The following is a 14,522-nucleotide window of genomic DNA, read 5'->3' on the forward strand; positions in this document are numbered from 1 at the left end:
AGGATGGAGGGAGCCCTGAGAGCTGCCGGGGGTGCAGTTGACCCAGAGGAGGAAAGAGGAGGCTGGGAGCCCTCCTCAACTCGTGTGGGCCAGGAACAAAGGGTCACTCTCTACCAAGGCCTGGAGAGTGAGGTGGGAAGAAGGGCTGGGGAGAGGCCCAGGGCGAGTAGAGTTTCCCAGCCAGTTTCCAAGCAGGGCAGGAGGCAAAGGCAGGGCTGAGCTGGCGTTCTGTGCGGACTGCGGAGGCCTCAGGGCGACCATGCAGTGAGGTCTGCCCAGGCCCCACCTCTCCCCTATGTCCACCCAGCCCAGGAGTGACGAGGCCAGGTCTGCACAAAGCACTAAAAAATAACGACTTTTACTGTTAAAACGAAGCCCTGGAAGCTCTGACGAGGCCCAAGCTAAATGCAGAGCAGACAATAAAAACGGAAGGCATAAAAGAGAAAGGGGTTGCAAGGGTGCATGGCGTGGCCAGCTCCCACCCTCAGCCCTGCTGCCAGTGGACACTGTGACCTGGGTGCTGACTCCAGCGGGGGGCTCTGTGCTCCCTCTGTGCAGGTAGGGTCACTTGGCCAGCGGCTGCCGCCTGCACTGCTCCAGCAGCTCCTCCAGATGGTCAGCGCGCTTCATGGCAGCCTGCAACGAGGAACGTCGGGTCAGGCCTGGCACCCTGCCCCACTCCACCCTGTGGGCAGGGCCGCGACCCACCTCGTGCTGTTTCCGGAGGCTGCTCATGGTCTCCTCCTTCTTAGCTATGGCCATCTTCACTCTGCAGGGACCCAGACAAGGGGCTTCTGAGTGACCCCGCCCTGCCCCTGTCTCTGCCTGCAGGGACACCAGCTGCCCGCCTGGCCCTGCCAGACCCCGAGGCACAGTCTGGTGGGGGCTGAGCACCACCTTGAGGGAAGCGGGCAGCCGCTGAGCTGCCAAACCTTCCACGCCAGTGCCTGTCAATGGGCACTTCTGTGCTGCCTGCAAGGGGGAAGGGGGCGTTTAAGCCTGCTCACCCCTCAGCCAGGCGCCTTCGTAAGACAGTCGGCTAAGACCATGCCATGTCAGCCTCTACCTCCATCATGGCCCTCAGCCCACCTCCAAGTCTGAGCCCCCTATAGGAAGCCCTCACACCCGCCAGGCCCTCGGCTGCCCACCCCATGTCCACAGGGTCCTTGGCCACCTATTCCATGCCCACAGTCACCTACCCCCATACCCAGGACCCTCAGCTACTCATCCCATGCCCACAAGACCCTCAGCCACCCATCCCGTGTCCGTGGGACCCCTGGCCACCCACCCCACGCCACACCGTGCACCGCGGGCACCCACCTCCGGTGCACCTCCTCCATCTCTTCCTGCTTCTCCCGCACGAGCTGCTGCAGCTCCACGCGATGGCGGGCCCGCAGCTCAGCCAGCTCCGCCCTCGCCTGCCGGCTCTCCTCCTCGGTGGCCGCCAGCCGGTCAGCAAACTCCTGGCGGACCACCTGGACCAGGCCACCCCGTTCACCCAGCAGCTGCTCGTTCACCTGGGCGACAGGGCGGGGAGGGGGGCACGGCTCCCAGGCAGCGGGGGGGAGGCAGGGTCCCCACGGGGAGAGGGGCTTCCGAGGCACCGCGGCTCACCGTTCTCACGTCCTGCAGCTCCTTCTCCTTCTGCCGCAGCAGGCCCTGGAGACGCACGCTCTCGCCCTCGGCCTCCCCGAGGCGGCCCTTCAGCTCCGTGCACCGCTCCTGGAGCCTCCGCTCCGACTGCTCCAGCTCCGACAGCTCCGCCTCATACTTGTCCCGTAGGCGCTTGACTCTAAGGGTAGGGTGGGCAGGGGTGGGCCTGAGTCGCTGTGTCCCTGCTCCCAAGGCCCATGGTGGGCCCCGGCCCCGTGCTGCGTGCCCGGCCTCACCGGCTCTCAGCACTCCTCTCGTTCTCCTCCTTGGCCAGAGCCACGTCGGCCTCCAGCCTGTGGACAACCAGCTCAATCTCCTTGTCCCGGCCTTTCCGGATCTCCTCCTTCAGCTCCTGCTCCCGGGCCAGCAGCCACGCCTCCTGGGGGCAGGGAGGGACAGGAGGAAAGCAGGCACTCCTCACCCCACAGTGACGGGGAGCAGGTGAGGAAGGGTGAGGAGGTGAAGGCAAGGATGTCAGAGGCACCCTGGCTGCCATCCAGCAGTGCACGATTTGTGGAGACAGAGGCCCCACCCTCCTGAGGCCCCCTAGCTCCTCGGGGAGGACACCTCACTTTTAAGGTTTGGGGGCTCTGTCTAGCATCAGGAACCAGGTGGGACTGAGAGTGGGGGCCAGGGGCCAGGGGCCGAGGAGGTCGTGAGCCCAGCTGGGTGCTGAGCTCTCACTCAGAGGCCACCCAGGACAAGGAGATACCGCCCATCCCACTGGCCAGGACAGAAAGGGAGTATGGGGGGTGGGGAGGCACAGGCTCCTGGTTCCCAGCCAGTGAGAGCACACCCGAGGGCAGCCCCTTTGGAAGGCAGGTGAAACCATCAGATCTCCAGCAGACTGAAACTGACCCACAGCCCCGCGTTCAGAGGAGCCCGACAACACGCTCTCTCCCTGGGGGCTGACCACATGCAGATGCCCATCATGGGAGGGGTGCAGGGGACAGCTGCAGTCCCCTGGGGCAGACCCTGAACCCGAGACAGAGGATGCAGGTCAGTGTGGATGACCACCTCGGCCCGCACCAGCGGACAGAGGGCGTGGGTGGCCTCCACATACGTGCTTTCTGGAAGGACATGGAAGGCAGTGCAGGCCACCCCTGCAGAAGGGACCAGAAGACGGAGTGGGGAGGCCTCCCGTCCTGCTTATACCTCTCCATGCTGGCTGAGGTTTAGGAAGTTGTGTAAGGCACAGCCAGGGCAGCAGATGGAGTGGGGAGAAGGGGAATGGGCGCTCCTCCCTCACTGGACACCACCCGCCACCCGCACACCCGCTTTGTTCTGTTTCCAAGCTACTCAATCTTCCAGAGTCCCCGAGACAACATGGGCTTACGGGGCACAAGGGCTGTTAGTTTGGAAAGGACCGTTGAACCCAGAGAAGGCAGACAGAGGCCCGCAAACATACACGTGAGGGGCCACAGAGAGAGGCCAGCACTGGCAATGCGGTCTGGAGCCGGGAGGGTGGCACAGCAGGGGGGCAGCAGCACCCCCAGTCCTTAAGGCACATCCTAAAGGCTCCACCTACCCATCCCTCCCATTCCAGCCCCACCCCGCCCCTGCCAGCTCCCAGCAAGCCCAGCCTCACCTCCTTCTTGGCGTAGCTGGCCCCCCACGTCTGCCTCTCCACCTCCAGCTGGTCCTTCAGGGCCTTCAGCTCCGTCTGGGGTGCGGGGGCCCGTGCATAAGAGCAGGCCCACTGGCCCCCAACTCCCAAGCCCCCTGAGAGGGGTTCTATGGCCTCAAGAAGCTGGCTGGGGCATCCTGGTGGTCGGCACCATTGGGCCGCTGGTCCCCTCCCCACCTGAACCGGACTGGGGGGTGGCGGGGGCGGGCGGAGACCTGGTGCCTGCACTCCTGCTCCTCTCGGCTCCTCTCGAACTCAGCCTGCAGGGCCCTGCTCGCCGCAGAGCTGCTCTCTTCCAGCTGCTGCCGCAGCTCCTCCAACTCTGCCCGCTGCCTGCAGGCCAAGCCAGAAGTCAGCATGGGCTGCAGGGGGCAGGGACAGGCACTCCCACGGCCACGGCAGCAACACGGGCACCTGGCTGCCTGCTGGCCCAGTCGCTCCTTCTCCTCAGCCACCTCGCTGTAGAGCCGGCGCCGCTGCTGCTGCAGCATCTGCTGCTCCTGCTCCAGGTGCTGCTCCAGCCTGCGGGGAGGACGGGGCTCAGGCGCCGGATGAAGACCGGGGCTCAGGCGCCGGATGAAGACCGGGGCCGGCTGGAGGGCCCCCGGCCTGAACCCCACTGCCCTGCTACCACCAAGGCCCTTCCCTCCCCATTCCAGGCTCGGGGCTCCATGGTCTGGCCAAGGTATGATATTTGAGAAGCCCCAAGCAGCTCTGCTGTCCGGTACCTTGACAGGAAGTGGACCCCAAGATGGGGGCAGGGCTTTGGCCACTGACTAAACAGCCACTGCCTGGTTCCACAGCCAGCAAGGCCCTGGTGACAGTTCAGAGAAGCACACCCCTATCCTGCCTCCCACCCTTCCCTCCTAGGGTCTGTCCTGCAGGCCAGGTTAGCACAGGACACCACTCCCTGTGGGTCCTGGCCCTTCCCTGGCGCAGACAGCACTGACTTGAGCCCCCAGCCCAGGGACCAAAGGAAGGCAGGAAGACACCATGCACGGGCCCTGGACGCTGTTAGGACCTCAGTGGCCATCCGTCCAGGGGTGGGCAGCTTCTGGGGCCACAGACAACTTCAGAATCCCAACCCAAGTTGCAAACCCTCAACTTGGCAAAACGCAGTGCGGACTGCCTACAGCTCTGCCCTGCAGGGCTGCAGACCTGAGCCCGGTGGAGCAAGCCCTGAGGCAGTCACAGCTCCAGCCTGCTACAGGGACACTGCAGAGGCCCGTTATGGCCACGCTGGGCCACCTCTTGGGCAAACACAACCACGGCTCAGAAGCATGGCCATTCCCGACCTCACTTGGGTCCCACTCTGCACAGCCTCCACTCCCTCCCGCCCCAGCCCAAAGGGCCCCGCACCGCTGCTGAGCCAGCTCCCGCTCCCGCCGCCCCAGCGCCTCCTTCTCCCGCTCCAGGAGCCCCCGCAGTTCCTCCGCCTGGCGCCCGTAGTGCTGTGCAGCCCGCTCGTCTGACTGCAGCAGCTCCGCCTCGTGCAAGCTCTTGAGCTTCTTGATCTCCTGCTTGTGCTTGGCGATCAGCTTCTGGATCTCGGGCTCCAGACCTGGGGAGGGCACTGCACTGCAGGGAAGCCCAGGGCTCTGGCTGGCTGGCCCTGAGCCCGAGACAGCAGCTATCCCATCACAGCTGGGGCATGGCTGGTTTGATGAGCAGGCAGGTAGGGGAGGTAGCAGACACAGGGGCCCCTAGCTGGGGGGAGGCAACCCCTGGGTTACCTGCAGCTCCCCCAGCCCCCCGTAGTCTCCCCTTACAGGGCCCAGGCCTACAGGTGAGGAGTCACCGAGAAGGAAGGTGTCCAGGGGTAGGTGGACACGGCCGTGGCAGCACCTCATGCCCCCAGACCCAACGCCGGATAGCAGAGGATTTCAGCCCTCCAACACAGCCACCCTGCCTTCCGCTTGAGTCCCCAGCCAGGCTGCTGGAGGAAATGAACCTGGTGGGACATGGGGTAAGCCCTCACCACCTCTCATGCTGCCTCCTGCTGCCCACCTTTGACTGTGATCTCCTTGATCTTTTTGGTTTTCTCGTTGATCCACTTTTCCCGGCGCACTTTCTCAGTGGCACTCATTAATTCTTTGAGTTTCTTCATCTCCTAGAAGTGAGAGAGCCGGAAGCTGCAAGGCCAGACATAGGGGTCGGGGAGAGAAGATGGGAGCTGCGTTCTTCGCCACCTGAGACTGAGAGGGTGCTGGGCTTCGGGGCCCAACCTGCAGGGGCATGGGTCTCCCCATCGAGTGGAGCAGGCCCTAGGGACACGCACACCCCCGAGGCCGGCCCCCACGCCCCTCTCCCCATATTCTGAGGGTTGAGGAGGAGCAGCAAGTTGGCTCTGCCCTGGCTGTCCACTAAGGGGCCTTTGAAAGTGCCAGGGCCGCCTGCAGCCCAGGCCCACAGAGTTCTGAGGCCACCATTCACCAATCAAGGAGGCAGGGTGTGTCCCAGAGTGATAGAAGCTGGGGGAACAAGTTGGGGGCCACTTGCCCAGTGACCCAGAGGCTGGGCCAGTGGGATCAGGATGCTCCATCCTCTGTCCATTGCTCTGTGGAGAGGGCCAGGCAGCGGCTAGGTGGACTACCCTCAGGTGGGTGACCAGGCATGTGACCCCATGCTACCCTCACCTCATGGTAAGGAGGGTCCATGAAGCCCAAGGCCTGGGGATCCTCTAGCAAGTCAACCCGCCCTGAGTAATGGAAGGAGGGGGGATGGAGACTGGCTGGGGAAGCCAGCCCAGCCCTCCCGGCCCACCCGAAGCTCCCCAGGTTAGTTTCTGGCCTGGCAGCTTCACAGGCAGGTTCCCAGCTGTACCGAGATGCACCTGGGCAGTGACTCCGGGAGGTCCAGGGTCTGCTGCTCATAAAGCCCCCTCCTCAAAGGTGAGGCAAGGAGCCCAGGCCTGCTTTGGCTTCATGGGGACTGCCAGGAGCCAGGCTCCAGGAGTGGGCATCTGGGTGGCACAGGCTACCCCTCCAAGGCGGGTCTGTGGAGATGGCGGCAAGGGAGGCAGGGCCAGGAGGGGCTGGCACACCCACGACCCCAGGAGCTCACCAGCTCGTGCTGCTCCTGCATCTGGGCCACCCTGGCCCTGCACTTCCCGTCCAGCTGCTTCAGCTCGGCCACCACAGCCTCACACCTCTCGCTCAGGGACTTCTTGTCTTCGATTAGCTGTGGCCAGAGGGGCAGGAATGAAGCTGCTGCGCTCACCCCACGGAGGACCCGGCTGTATCTCCTAAGACATCCCCAAGGAGACCATCTTCCAGGGTGGGGACCAGGGGCCAGGGAGGGTACCTGGGGCACACAGACAGGATGCCCTTACCAGGTCCACCTCAAGGGCCCCTTTCAGAGCCCCTAGCTCAGGGGGATGGTGGCCTCATGCGTGAAGTCCTGAGGCAAGGACAACCCTTGCCCCTGCTCACCCAGCCCCACAGGAGCCACCCCATCTGCTGCCAAGGCATCTCCACGAAGCCCAAGACCCTCCAGCACCACTAGACATTCCAGAAGTCTTAGGACCCCCCCACCCTCACTGGAGGACCAGTTCTTCCAGGGTTCCTCCTTTCCCCCAAGACCCCAGACGAAAGGTGTCAAACAGGGAGTGCAGCTGGGCCATGTGGTGGCAGGAAGCCCCTGTCCACCCTGCTGTGGAGCTCGGACCGCCCCCAGAAGCCCACAAGTGCCCCTAGGGTGGGGCTGGCAGGAATGGGTAAGAGTGGCCTGGGAACTCTTGTCGAGCCACCAGCTCCGGCACTGACCCGGTCCCACGTGTGGACCTGGCTCCAGTGCAGCCCACCCGCTGTGCTGGGCTGGTGAGGGGCCATCTGGGTGCCAGTGAGTGAGGCTAGGATGGGGCAGATGCCCATGTTCCCACAGGTCCAGGATGCAGGGCCACCCCATGCCCAAACCAGCCCCAGGCCCAGGCGTCCTTCCAGGGCAGGGTCACCTGGTCGATGAAGGTGAGGTGCCGCTGGATGGTGGCCTCGTAATGCTCCCTCTGCTGCCGCAGCTGCCGCCCCAGCTCCTTCTCCGTCTCCTTGACTTTCCGGGCAGTGAGGTCCCGCTGCTGTGTCTGCAGGGAAGGGGAGAGGTACCAGTGCCAGGCAGAGATGTGGGGGCTGGGGGCCAGGCCAGAGGGGCCTACCCACACGGAGACCCAACCAGGAGAGAGCAAGGTCCCTCCAGGAACAGCCACTGGCCCCAGGCCCCCTAGCACAGCAACCCCGGGTCTGCTGGAACAGCAGAGAAGCACCAGCCACCTGGGATCTCTGCACCTGCAGCCCACAACCCCAGAGGAGCCCTCTGGGCAGGCAGCCTGGGGGACGAGCTCGTGGGCACAGACCCCAGGAGGGTCCATGCACCCAATGGCCCCCAAGTCATCCTCCCTCAACTCCAGGACTTCTCAGTGGCCCGGCAGATGGTCACTCCTGCCGCAAGACGGTGGTCCTACCCACGCACCAGCGCCCGCTGCAGCAGCACCGCAGCCTGCCTCTTCTCCTCCAGCTCCAGCTCCAGCTGCACCACGCACGCACTCCCCTCAGACAAGGGCTCCGGCCGGGCCAGCCCCTCCCTAAGGCCCTGCGGACGAGGCTGTGGTCAGGGAGGGTCACCCCCGATTTACCACCCATCTGGCCCACCTGGGATAAGGCCCCTCCCTGGGGACGAAGGGCAGGGAATCCAGCCCAGGGCAGAGGGCCACCCTGGGAGAAGGCGTGGTGGCAGTTCCTCCCCTGACAGACCTTTGTTAGTGGGTAAGGGAGAACAGCAGCAATGCCCTAAAGTACCAAAAACAAGCTCAGGACAGCCCATGAGCACCTGCCCCTACTGCCCCCACCACACGGAAGTTCCTGTGGTCACCAGCCAGGTTGTTCCCCCCGAATATCCCGACTGGGGGGTGCAGGGACAGCTCACCAGGCTACTGAGACTGGAGTGAACCCCCCAGAGAGGACCCTGTGTAGGACAAGCTGAGCCGGGGGTGGGGGTGGCACCTCCTGCCGGGAGAGTACAGGGGGCCAGCCCTGCCCTGACTGCTCCATCTCATCCAGGAAGGTCATGATGCTCTGTAGCTTGGCCTCTGAGAGCAGCGTCCCGACTTCGGGGGGGCCGGCGGCTGCACTCAGCTTCCCAAATTTCTCCAGGTTGTCTGCAGTCAGGGAGCTGGCGTCATCCCCCTGCAGGAGGTGGAGGGGGATGGCCTTGGGGGACAGCCATGGAGGAGTGGCCTGCAGACTCGAGGGTCACTCGTGGCCTGGCTCTGGAAAGGCCTCGTGGCCCCAGACCCTGTCGGGCGTCACTCGGGAAACTGCTGGACAAGAGGAGGCACCCACTCTGACCTTACACACCACTCCCAGAGTGACCTCAATGAGCCCTCTGGGTGAGGGGGGAGCTGGGCGAGGGGAGAGCTCAGTGACGGGAAGAGCTAGGGGGGAAAAGGGAGCGTCTGCTCCCCGTTCCCGGGACGACAGACACAAGACGCAGAAAGTCCTGCATGGCCTACACAGGTGATGTCTAAAGTGGGGGCACCCAGAGGCAGCTGCGCCCCCACCCTCTGAGCTTCCCCGGGACACCCTCAGCGGCCCAGTAACCCACGCAGCTCGTGCCAGCACGGTGGAGCAGAGCAAGGGAAGTGCTCCCCACGGGCTCCAGCCACTCCCGCCGTTACCCCAGCGGCCCAGGCGTATTTCTCCTTGTGGTAGGCCTTGGGGCGTGGCAGAGGCTCAGGCTCCTGCTCCAGCAGCTTCAGGGTGTCCAGCAGCTCGCTGAGGGTCACTTGGGACTTGGTCCTGCTTCCCGTGAGGCCCCCCACCTCCGGGTCCTTTCTGGCCATGTCCTGGGAGCTGATATCCTGCAGCCCCCGGAAGGAACAGACACGCGGGAAGAAAGAAGCCAGAAAGGCCGAGAAGAGCTCACAGCCAGCCCCGCAGGCCCGAACTGACCCAACCCAGCCGGGGTCTGCGGAGGCCCCAGGAGGCATAGGAAGAAGGCGACAGCGAAGGGAGGCTATCTTGTCACCGGCACCCTCTGAACTTCCAGCCAGTCTAGGGGTATGGGCAGAGGAGCCCCCTCCCCAGTGGAAGGCATCCAAAAAAGCCCAAAAGGCTCCCACAGGCCCCCTGCCCCACAGGACCCTTGCGGGTGGCCTTCCAGCCTTCTCTGGCATGGCTGACCCCACTGCTGCGGTGGGGGAGAACTGGAGACCACATTTGGCATGCCTGGGTCTGGTGTAGCCCTAGACAGGAAAGAAAGAAGGACTGCTGCCGGGATGAGACCTGTGGCTTGTCTTCCAGAGATGGCTGGGGCTTGGGTGATGCATCGGGGGAAGAGCTGGGGGGCGGCTGACAGGAGTCCTCTGGGCCTGCGGGGTGGGGGCTGGCACCTGCACAACAGACAAACATCGCATCACCTGGAGGGCAGCACGTCTGGGCCCTGGGACAAAGCCAGACATGAGCAGAAACCTGAGCATTCTAGTGGGTGGACTTTTTGGCCAACAGGAGAATTCCGGCAGCCCTGGGGGAGCTGGTGCAGCCCCTAGACTTTCCCACCTCTCTATTCTGCAGGCCCTGAGTCTAGGGTCCTGCTCCAGGAGCCAGCCTGGTGGGAGCAGGGAGAGAGGCAGGGCCATGGGATCAGTGGAAGGCACCCTTCCTCTGCAAGGCGGATGGAAGGGCAGGGCTGAGGGAAGGTCAACAGGGGCCACAGGTGGGGGCAAGGCGTGCCTGGGGCTAGGGACGGTGGAGGCTGGAACAAAGGGTGCAGGGAAGGGCAGGCCAGGCCTCCACGCCCGGCCAAGCCCACGCTGCAGAGCCAAAGTAGCTGAGAACCCGAGCTCACCCGCGTTGTTGGCCTTGAGGGTGCAGAGAGCTGCGTTCCTGGGCTTCGGGGACAGCTCTTGGGCAGGCCGAGTCCTTCCCGGAGCTCTGGTCTCCTGCAGTAGCCCGGCTTCACCGTCGCCCAATTTCTGGGCTCGTTTCTGCTGCAATTCCTGCCAAGGGGGGAGCACCTCTGAGCAGTGTCCCAACAGCATAAGGTACCTCCTTCTTCCCCCCGCCCCCGCTGGGCGACCCTGAGGTTCTGGGTCCAGGGCCTCCAGGAAAGAGGCTGCAGGGAAGGGAACGGGCAGGAGCAGGGCCCCAAGGACCTGGGCATGCACCAGGCAGGCCTGGGAGTCCAGGGCAGTGGCCTGAGCCGCACACTCAGGCCCAGAGAGCCTTTCTTGGTGCTGGGCTGCAGTGCCAACTGGCGCCTGCTCAGATCCCCCGCACCTGAACCGCTGCCCTCCGTGCCTGGCGCGCCTTCTCCTCTCGGACCTTCCTTCTCTCTGCCTCCTTCCCTTGGCACAGGTCCAAGACGCCCCCCTCTCCCAGCCGCTGCCGCTGCTCCTACAAAGGCCAGGGTCCGAGGCAGACTCATTTACCTGAAAGGTGGAGTCCCTCATCCAGCCCTAAGGGCTTCACGCCACACTCGCGTTCCCTAGAGGCTGCAGGCTCCAACGGCGGGGCTGGGGCAGACACCTCCCAGACCCGACCTAGACATTTCTCTGCTTTGCAGAGGACAACAGAGAGCCACCCCCACCACCTCAGCAGTCAGGAACCACTCACAGAGGGGCCCTCACGCCCTGTCAGCCCAGCCCAGTGACAGCCACGCCGGATCCACCTGGCCTGGCCGAGTAGACCTGGCGTCCAGCGGCAGCAGTCCCCAAGCAGGTAGGTGTTTACCCATGGGCGACCCTGGGCTTCAACACTGGCCAGGCACAACCCAGCACTCCCCCCCGACCGGGAATTCTAGCCCAGGCGCTCCTGGGCCCAGCTGACCTGCCGCTTGGACGCCAGCAGGCGCTGCAGTCTGGTCGCCCTGGCTTGGCGCCGCTGCACCTGGCACCGGTACCAGCGCTGGATGGCGACTGCCGCCTGGTTCACCTGGAGAATAAACCTGCCCAGAGAATGCCCGGTCAGGATGGGCTGCACACACACAGCCCTCCTTTACAGCACTGGGACATGGCCGGGACCAGCTCGTCTGGGCCAACACCGCCAAAACCAATACCTGCAGTCCCAGGAAGTTACCCCAGAGAAACAAGGGCACCTGTCCCCACACAATTGTGCACGAATGCCCACTGCTCCCAACTGAAGGAACCCCAGTGTCCAGGGAAAGAGGAAGCTGTGCAAGCCCACACGATGGGATGGCATCCCGAAGGAAAAGGAAACAAGTTGTGACTCGTGCTGGGCTCAAAAGGCAACACCCCACAATTCCACTTATGGGGTGTTCTAGAAAAGGCAGAGCTACACAAGAAAAGCAGAGGACGGCTGCCAGGGCCAGGGATGGGGAAGAACTGAACAAAAAGAGCTTGAGAGAACTGGGGGTGCTGGAATGTTCTACGCCACGACCATTCACTGAAACTGAGTCAACTGTACACTCCACATGGGTGAATCTAACATATAATCACACCTCAATAAAGCCGATTTTAAAAAGCAACAACCCTGTTCTGGGTCTCAGGGCCCATCCGTGGACTCACTCGGCAGACGTACTCACCAACCACCTCCGAGGCCAACGGGGCGCGCAGGGCAGGACCCTCGACGCCGTCCAAAAGCCCCTGAGCCCCAGCACAAGCACTGCCCCGGGGCTTCTGGCTCCCTCCCTCCCTCCCGTCCCCTCCCACCTCCAGAGGCCCAGTCCCCTGAGCAGGAGGCGACAGCGGGCCGGGCCTGGGGGTCATCAAAAGCAACTGCCTGACCAGTGAGTGGCTCCTGGCCAGAGATGCTGCCACGGGCCTCAGAGAAGGTCCCACAGGGCTTCTCCCCGCCCACAAGCGCCAAGGGCTTACGGAAATGGTCTCGTCTGATGGGCTGTTGTTTCTTTTAATATGTTCTTCCCACTTATTATTTTTTTTAATTAGCAGCTTTACCAAGAAGCAGTTTTCATACCGTAACACCCACCCGCTTTAAGAGTTTTAGTTTGCGGGCACTGGCACCCCCACCCTCAGGGGTTTCCACCCCACCCTGGCGCCTGCCCTGTTCCCAGCCCCAGGTGGTCGCCCCTGCCTTCTCTTCCCACGGATTGGCCTTTTCTCAATGTGTCACAAGAAAGGAATCGTACAACTTGTGGCTTTTTCTGCCTTGAAGTTTGACAAGTATTCAACAGAAAATCTCTATCAGAGTCCTAGGGCCCGGACCCCACCCCAGCCTGTGCTCTGGCCTCTGGCCTCTACATCCAAAGCACTCCCGGCCAGCCTCCGGGGCTGTGGTCACCTCTCGGCCTCCTCCTCCGTCACCTCCTTCCTCCTGAGCAGAACTGGGGGTCCCCTCGCGTTGTTCGGCGCCGTGTGACTGCTGCCAGAGAGGTTCTTCTGCGGCCTCTTGGAGCCACTGTCCCCGTTGCCCTCATCAGTGGCCGCCTTGATGAGATTGCTAAGGGAGAAGGACAGAAAAGGTTTGCGCTGCCCTGCCCCTCTGTCCCAGCCCAGGGAGTGAGGGGCTCAGAGCAGCCAGGAGGGGCTCGCTCCGAGCCACTGACATGCCCAAGGGTGCTGAGGTGGAAGGAGAGAGCTGGGCAGGATGGCGGCCACAGAGGAAAGCCAGGTGAGCCCTTCTCAGCCCGGCAGGGTCCCCGGGAGCAGTCATACCCACAGGGCTCCAGCTAAGGAGCACTTTGCATTAGGACAGAAAGTTCTCAGGGCAATAACTCAAAGCCCTGCAGGCCATCCCCATCGCCGAGCAGGACTACTGGCATACATGGACGCCAGACACCCACAGCACCTCTGCTCAGGTCTGCCACCCCCCACCTCACCACGCCCTGCCACATGCTGTCACACTCCATCATGCCCCGCCATGCCATCATGCCCCACAATGCTGTCACATCATGCTCTGTCATACTCTGTCATGTCCCATCATGCCCTGCTGTGTGCTGTCATGTCTCACACCCCATCATGCCCTGCCACACTGTCACACCCCGTCATGCCCCATCACACTGTCACACCCCATCATGCCCTGCCACACTGTCACACCCCATCATGCCCTGCCACACTGTCACACCCCATCATGCCCCATCACACTGTCACACCCCATCATGCCCTGCCACACTGTCACACCCCATCATGCCCTGCCACACTGTCACACCCGTCACACCGTCATGCCCCATCACACCGTCACGCCCCGTCACACTGTCAAACCCCATCGTACCCTGCCACATATCCACACATCACACCCCTCATGTCCCACCATGCTATTATACTGTCATGTCCTGCCACACTCCATCATGCTCCTCCACGCTGTCATACCTCATCGTGCCCTATCATGCTGTCACATGATATATGCCCTGCCATGCTGTCACACAATGTCATACCCCACCATGCTGTCAAACCTATCACGCCTTGCCATGCTGACACATCCCGCCAGGCTGCCATGCCCAATCACACCCCATCATGCCTTTTAGCTCCAGCTCCAGCCAGTGGCCTAGACCTCCTGTCTGGGCTTTGCATCAAAATTGGGCAGGCCCCCAGGCCCAAAGCTGCAGGGAGTCCTATAACATCAACCCAGGGTGAGCCTCAGGGTCTCCTGATGGTGCATCCTTGTGCCTGGCCATGTCTTCCTCCCATTCTCCCCTCCAAGAGATGAGGACGGCAGTGCTACAACCTGGGGGTTCCGTGCGCCAGGCCCTGGTCCACAGTTTCCTCGTGCCCACCCCAGGCAGAGGCTGTGCTTACTTGAGGAGGGGTGCTGTCCGGTGAGAGCACTCAGGCGGAGGTGGCCTCTCAGCGGGGCCGCAGTGGTTGTGCACCATGGAGGGGACACAGTTGCCCACAGCACGCTTGCTGCTCCTGCCAACAGGGGGGTGTCTCAGGCGCGGGGTCGTCCTCGGGAGCTGGGGTGCGGGGCGGGCATCATGAGCAGCAGGCAGCCTTCACAGGCAGCCAACAGGGGGGCGCTCCTGGATTCACTGAGCCCCCTCCTGGTTTCGCTGAGCCCCCTCCTGGATGCGCTGAGCCCCTCCTGGACGTGCTGAGCCCCCTCCTGGATTCGCTGAGCCCTTTCCTGGTTTCGCTGAGCCCCCTCCTGGATGCGCTGAGCCCCCTCCTGGACGTGCTGAGCCCCCTCCTGGATTCGCTGAGCCCCCTCCTGGACTTACTGAGCCCTACCAGCTCCTACACCCAGGAGCTCCCCGCGGGAGACAGAGCCCAGCCACACACCATGACCACGGCACCACTAGGGACCTGCCTCCGACGGGCACATCGCTGCCAGCCGAG

The 14,522-nt window shown here is 63.5% G+C and overlaps 1 protein-coding gene across 3 annotated transcripts in view; it reads right to left on the minus strand.

The window, feature by feature from the left end:
• Nucleotides 1-342: 342 nt before the first annotated feature.
• Nucleotides 343-14,522, minus strand: part of CEP131 (centrosomal protein 131) — a 30,808-nt gene continuing 16,628 nt past the window's right edge. The window contains exons 6-26 of one of the 3 annotated variants that reach the window (XM_077166194.1): nucleotides 13,983-14,096; nucleotides 12,529-12,687; nucleotides 11,098-11,215; nucleotides 10,549-10,665; nucleotides 10,118-10,268; nucleotides 9,556-9,662; nucleotides 8,949-9,131; nucleotides 8,275-8,457; nucleotides 7,745-7,864; nucleotides 7,233-7,358; nucleotides 6,344-6,460; nucleotides 5,288-5,390; nucleotides 4,640-4,841; nucleotides 3,695-3,802; nucleotides 3,496-3,613; nucleotides 3,242-3,316; nucleotides 1,890-2,029; nucleotides 1,615-1,792; nucleotides 1,321-1,517; nucleotides 709-769; nucleotides 343-636 (exon numbers count right to left, since the gene is read on the minus strand). In XM_077166194.1, the coding sequence (XP_077022309.1) occupies nucleotides 565-636; nucleotides 709-769; nucleotides 1,321-1,517; nucleotides 1,615-1,792; nucleotides 1,890-2,029; nucleotides 3,242-3,316; nucleotides 3,496-3,613; nucleotides 3,695-3,802; nucleotides 4,640-4,841; nucleotides 5,288-5,390; nucleotides 6,344-6,460; nucleotides 7,233-7,358; nucleotides 7,745-7,864; nucleotides 8,275-8,457; nucleotides 8,949-9,131; nucleotides 9,556-9,662; nucleotides 10,118-10,268; nucleotides 10,549-10,665; nucleotides 11,098-11,215; nucleotides 12,529-12,687; nucleotides 13,983-14,096 (2,749 nt within the window). In that variant the 3' untranslated portion in view covers nucleotides 343-564. Of the gene's footprint in view, nucleotides 637-708; nucleotides 770-1,320; nucleotides 1,518-1,614; nucleotides 1,793-1,889; nucleotides 2,033-3,241; nucleotides 3,317-3,495; nucleotides 3,614-3,694; nucleotides 3,803-4,639; nucleotides 4,842-5,287; nucleotides 5,391-6,343; nucleotides 6,461-7,232; nucleotides 7,359-7,744; nucleotides 7,865-8,274; nucleotides 8,458-8,948; nucleotides 9,132-9,555; nucleotides 9,663-10,117; nucleotides 10,269-10,548; nucleotides 10,666-11,097; nucleotides 11,216-12,528; nucleotides 12,688-13,982; nucleotides 14,141-14,522 lie in introns of all 3 variants that reach the window. The other 2 variants (XM_077166193.1, XM_077166195.1) reach the window with 2 other exon arrangements.

This window comes from Tamandua tetradactyla, chromosome 6 (assembly GCF_023851605.1).
Source record: "Tamandua tetradactyla isolate mTamTet1 chromosome 6, mTamTet1.pri, whole genome shotgun sequence".
NCBI classification, from domain to species: domain Eukaryota; kingdom Metazoa; phylum Chordata; class Mammalia; order Pilosa; family Myrmecophagidae; genus Tamandua; species Tamandua tetradactyla.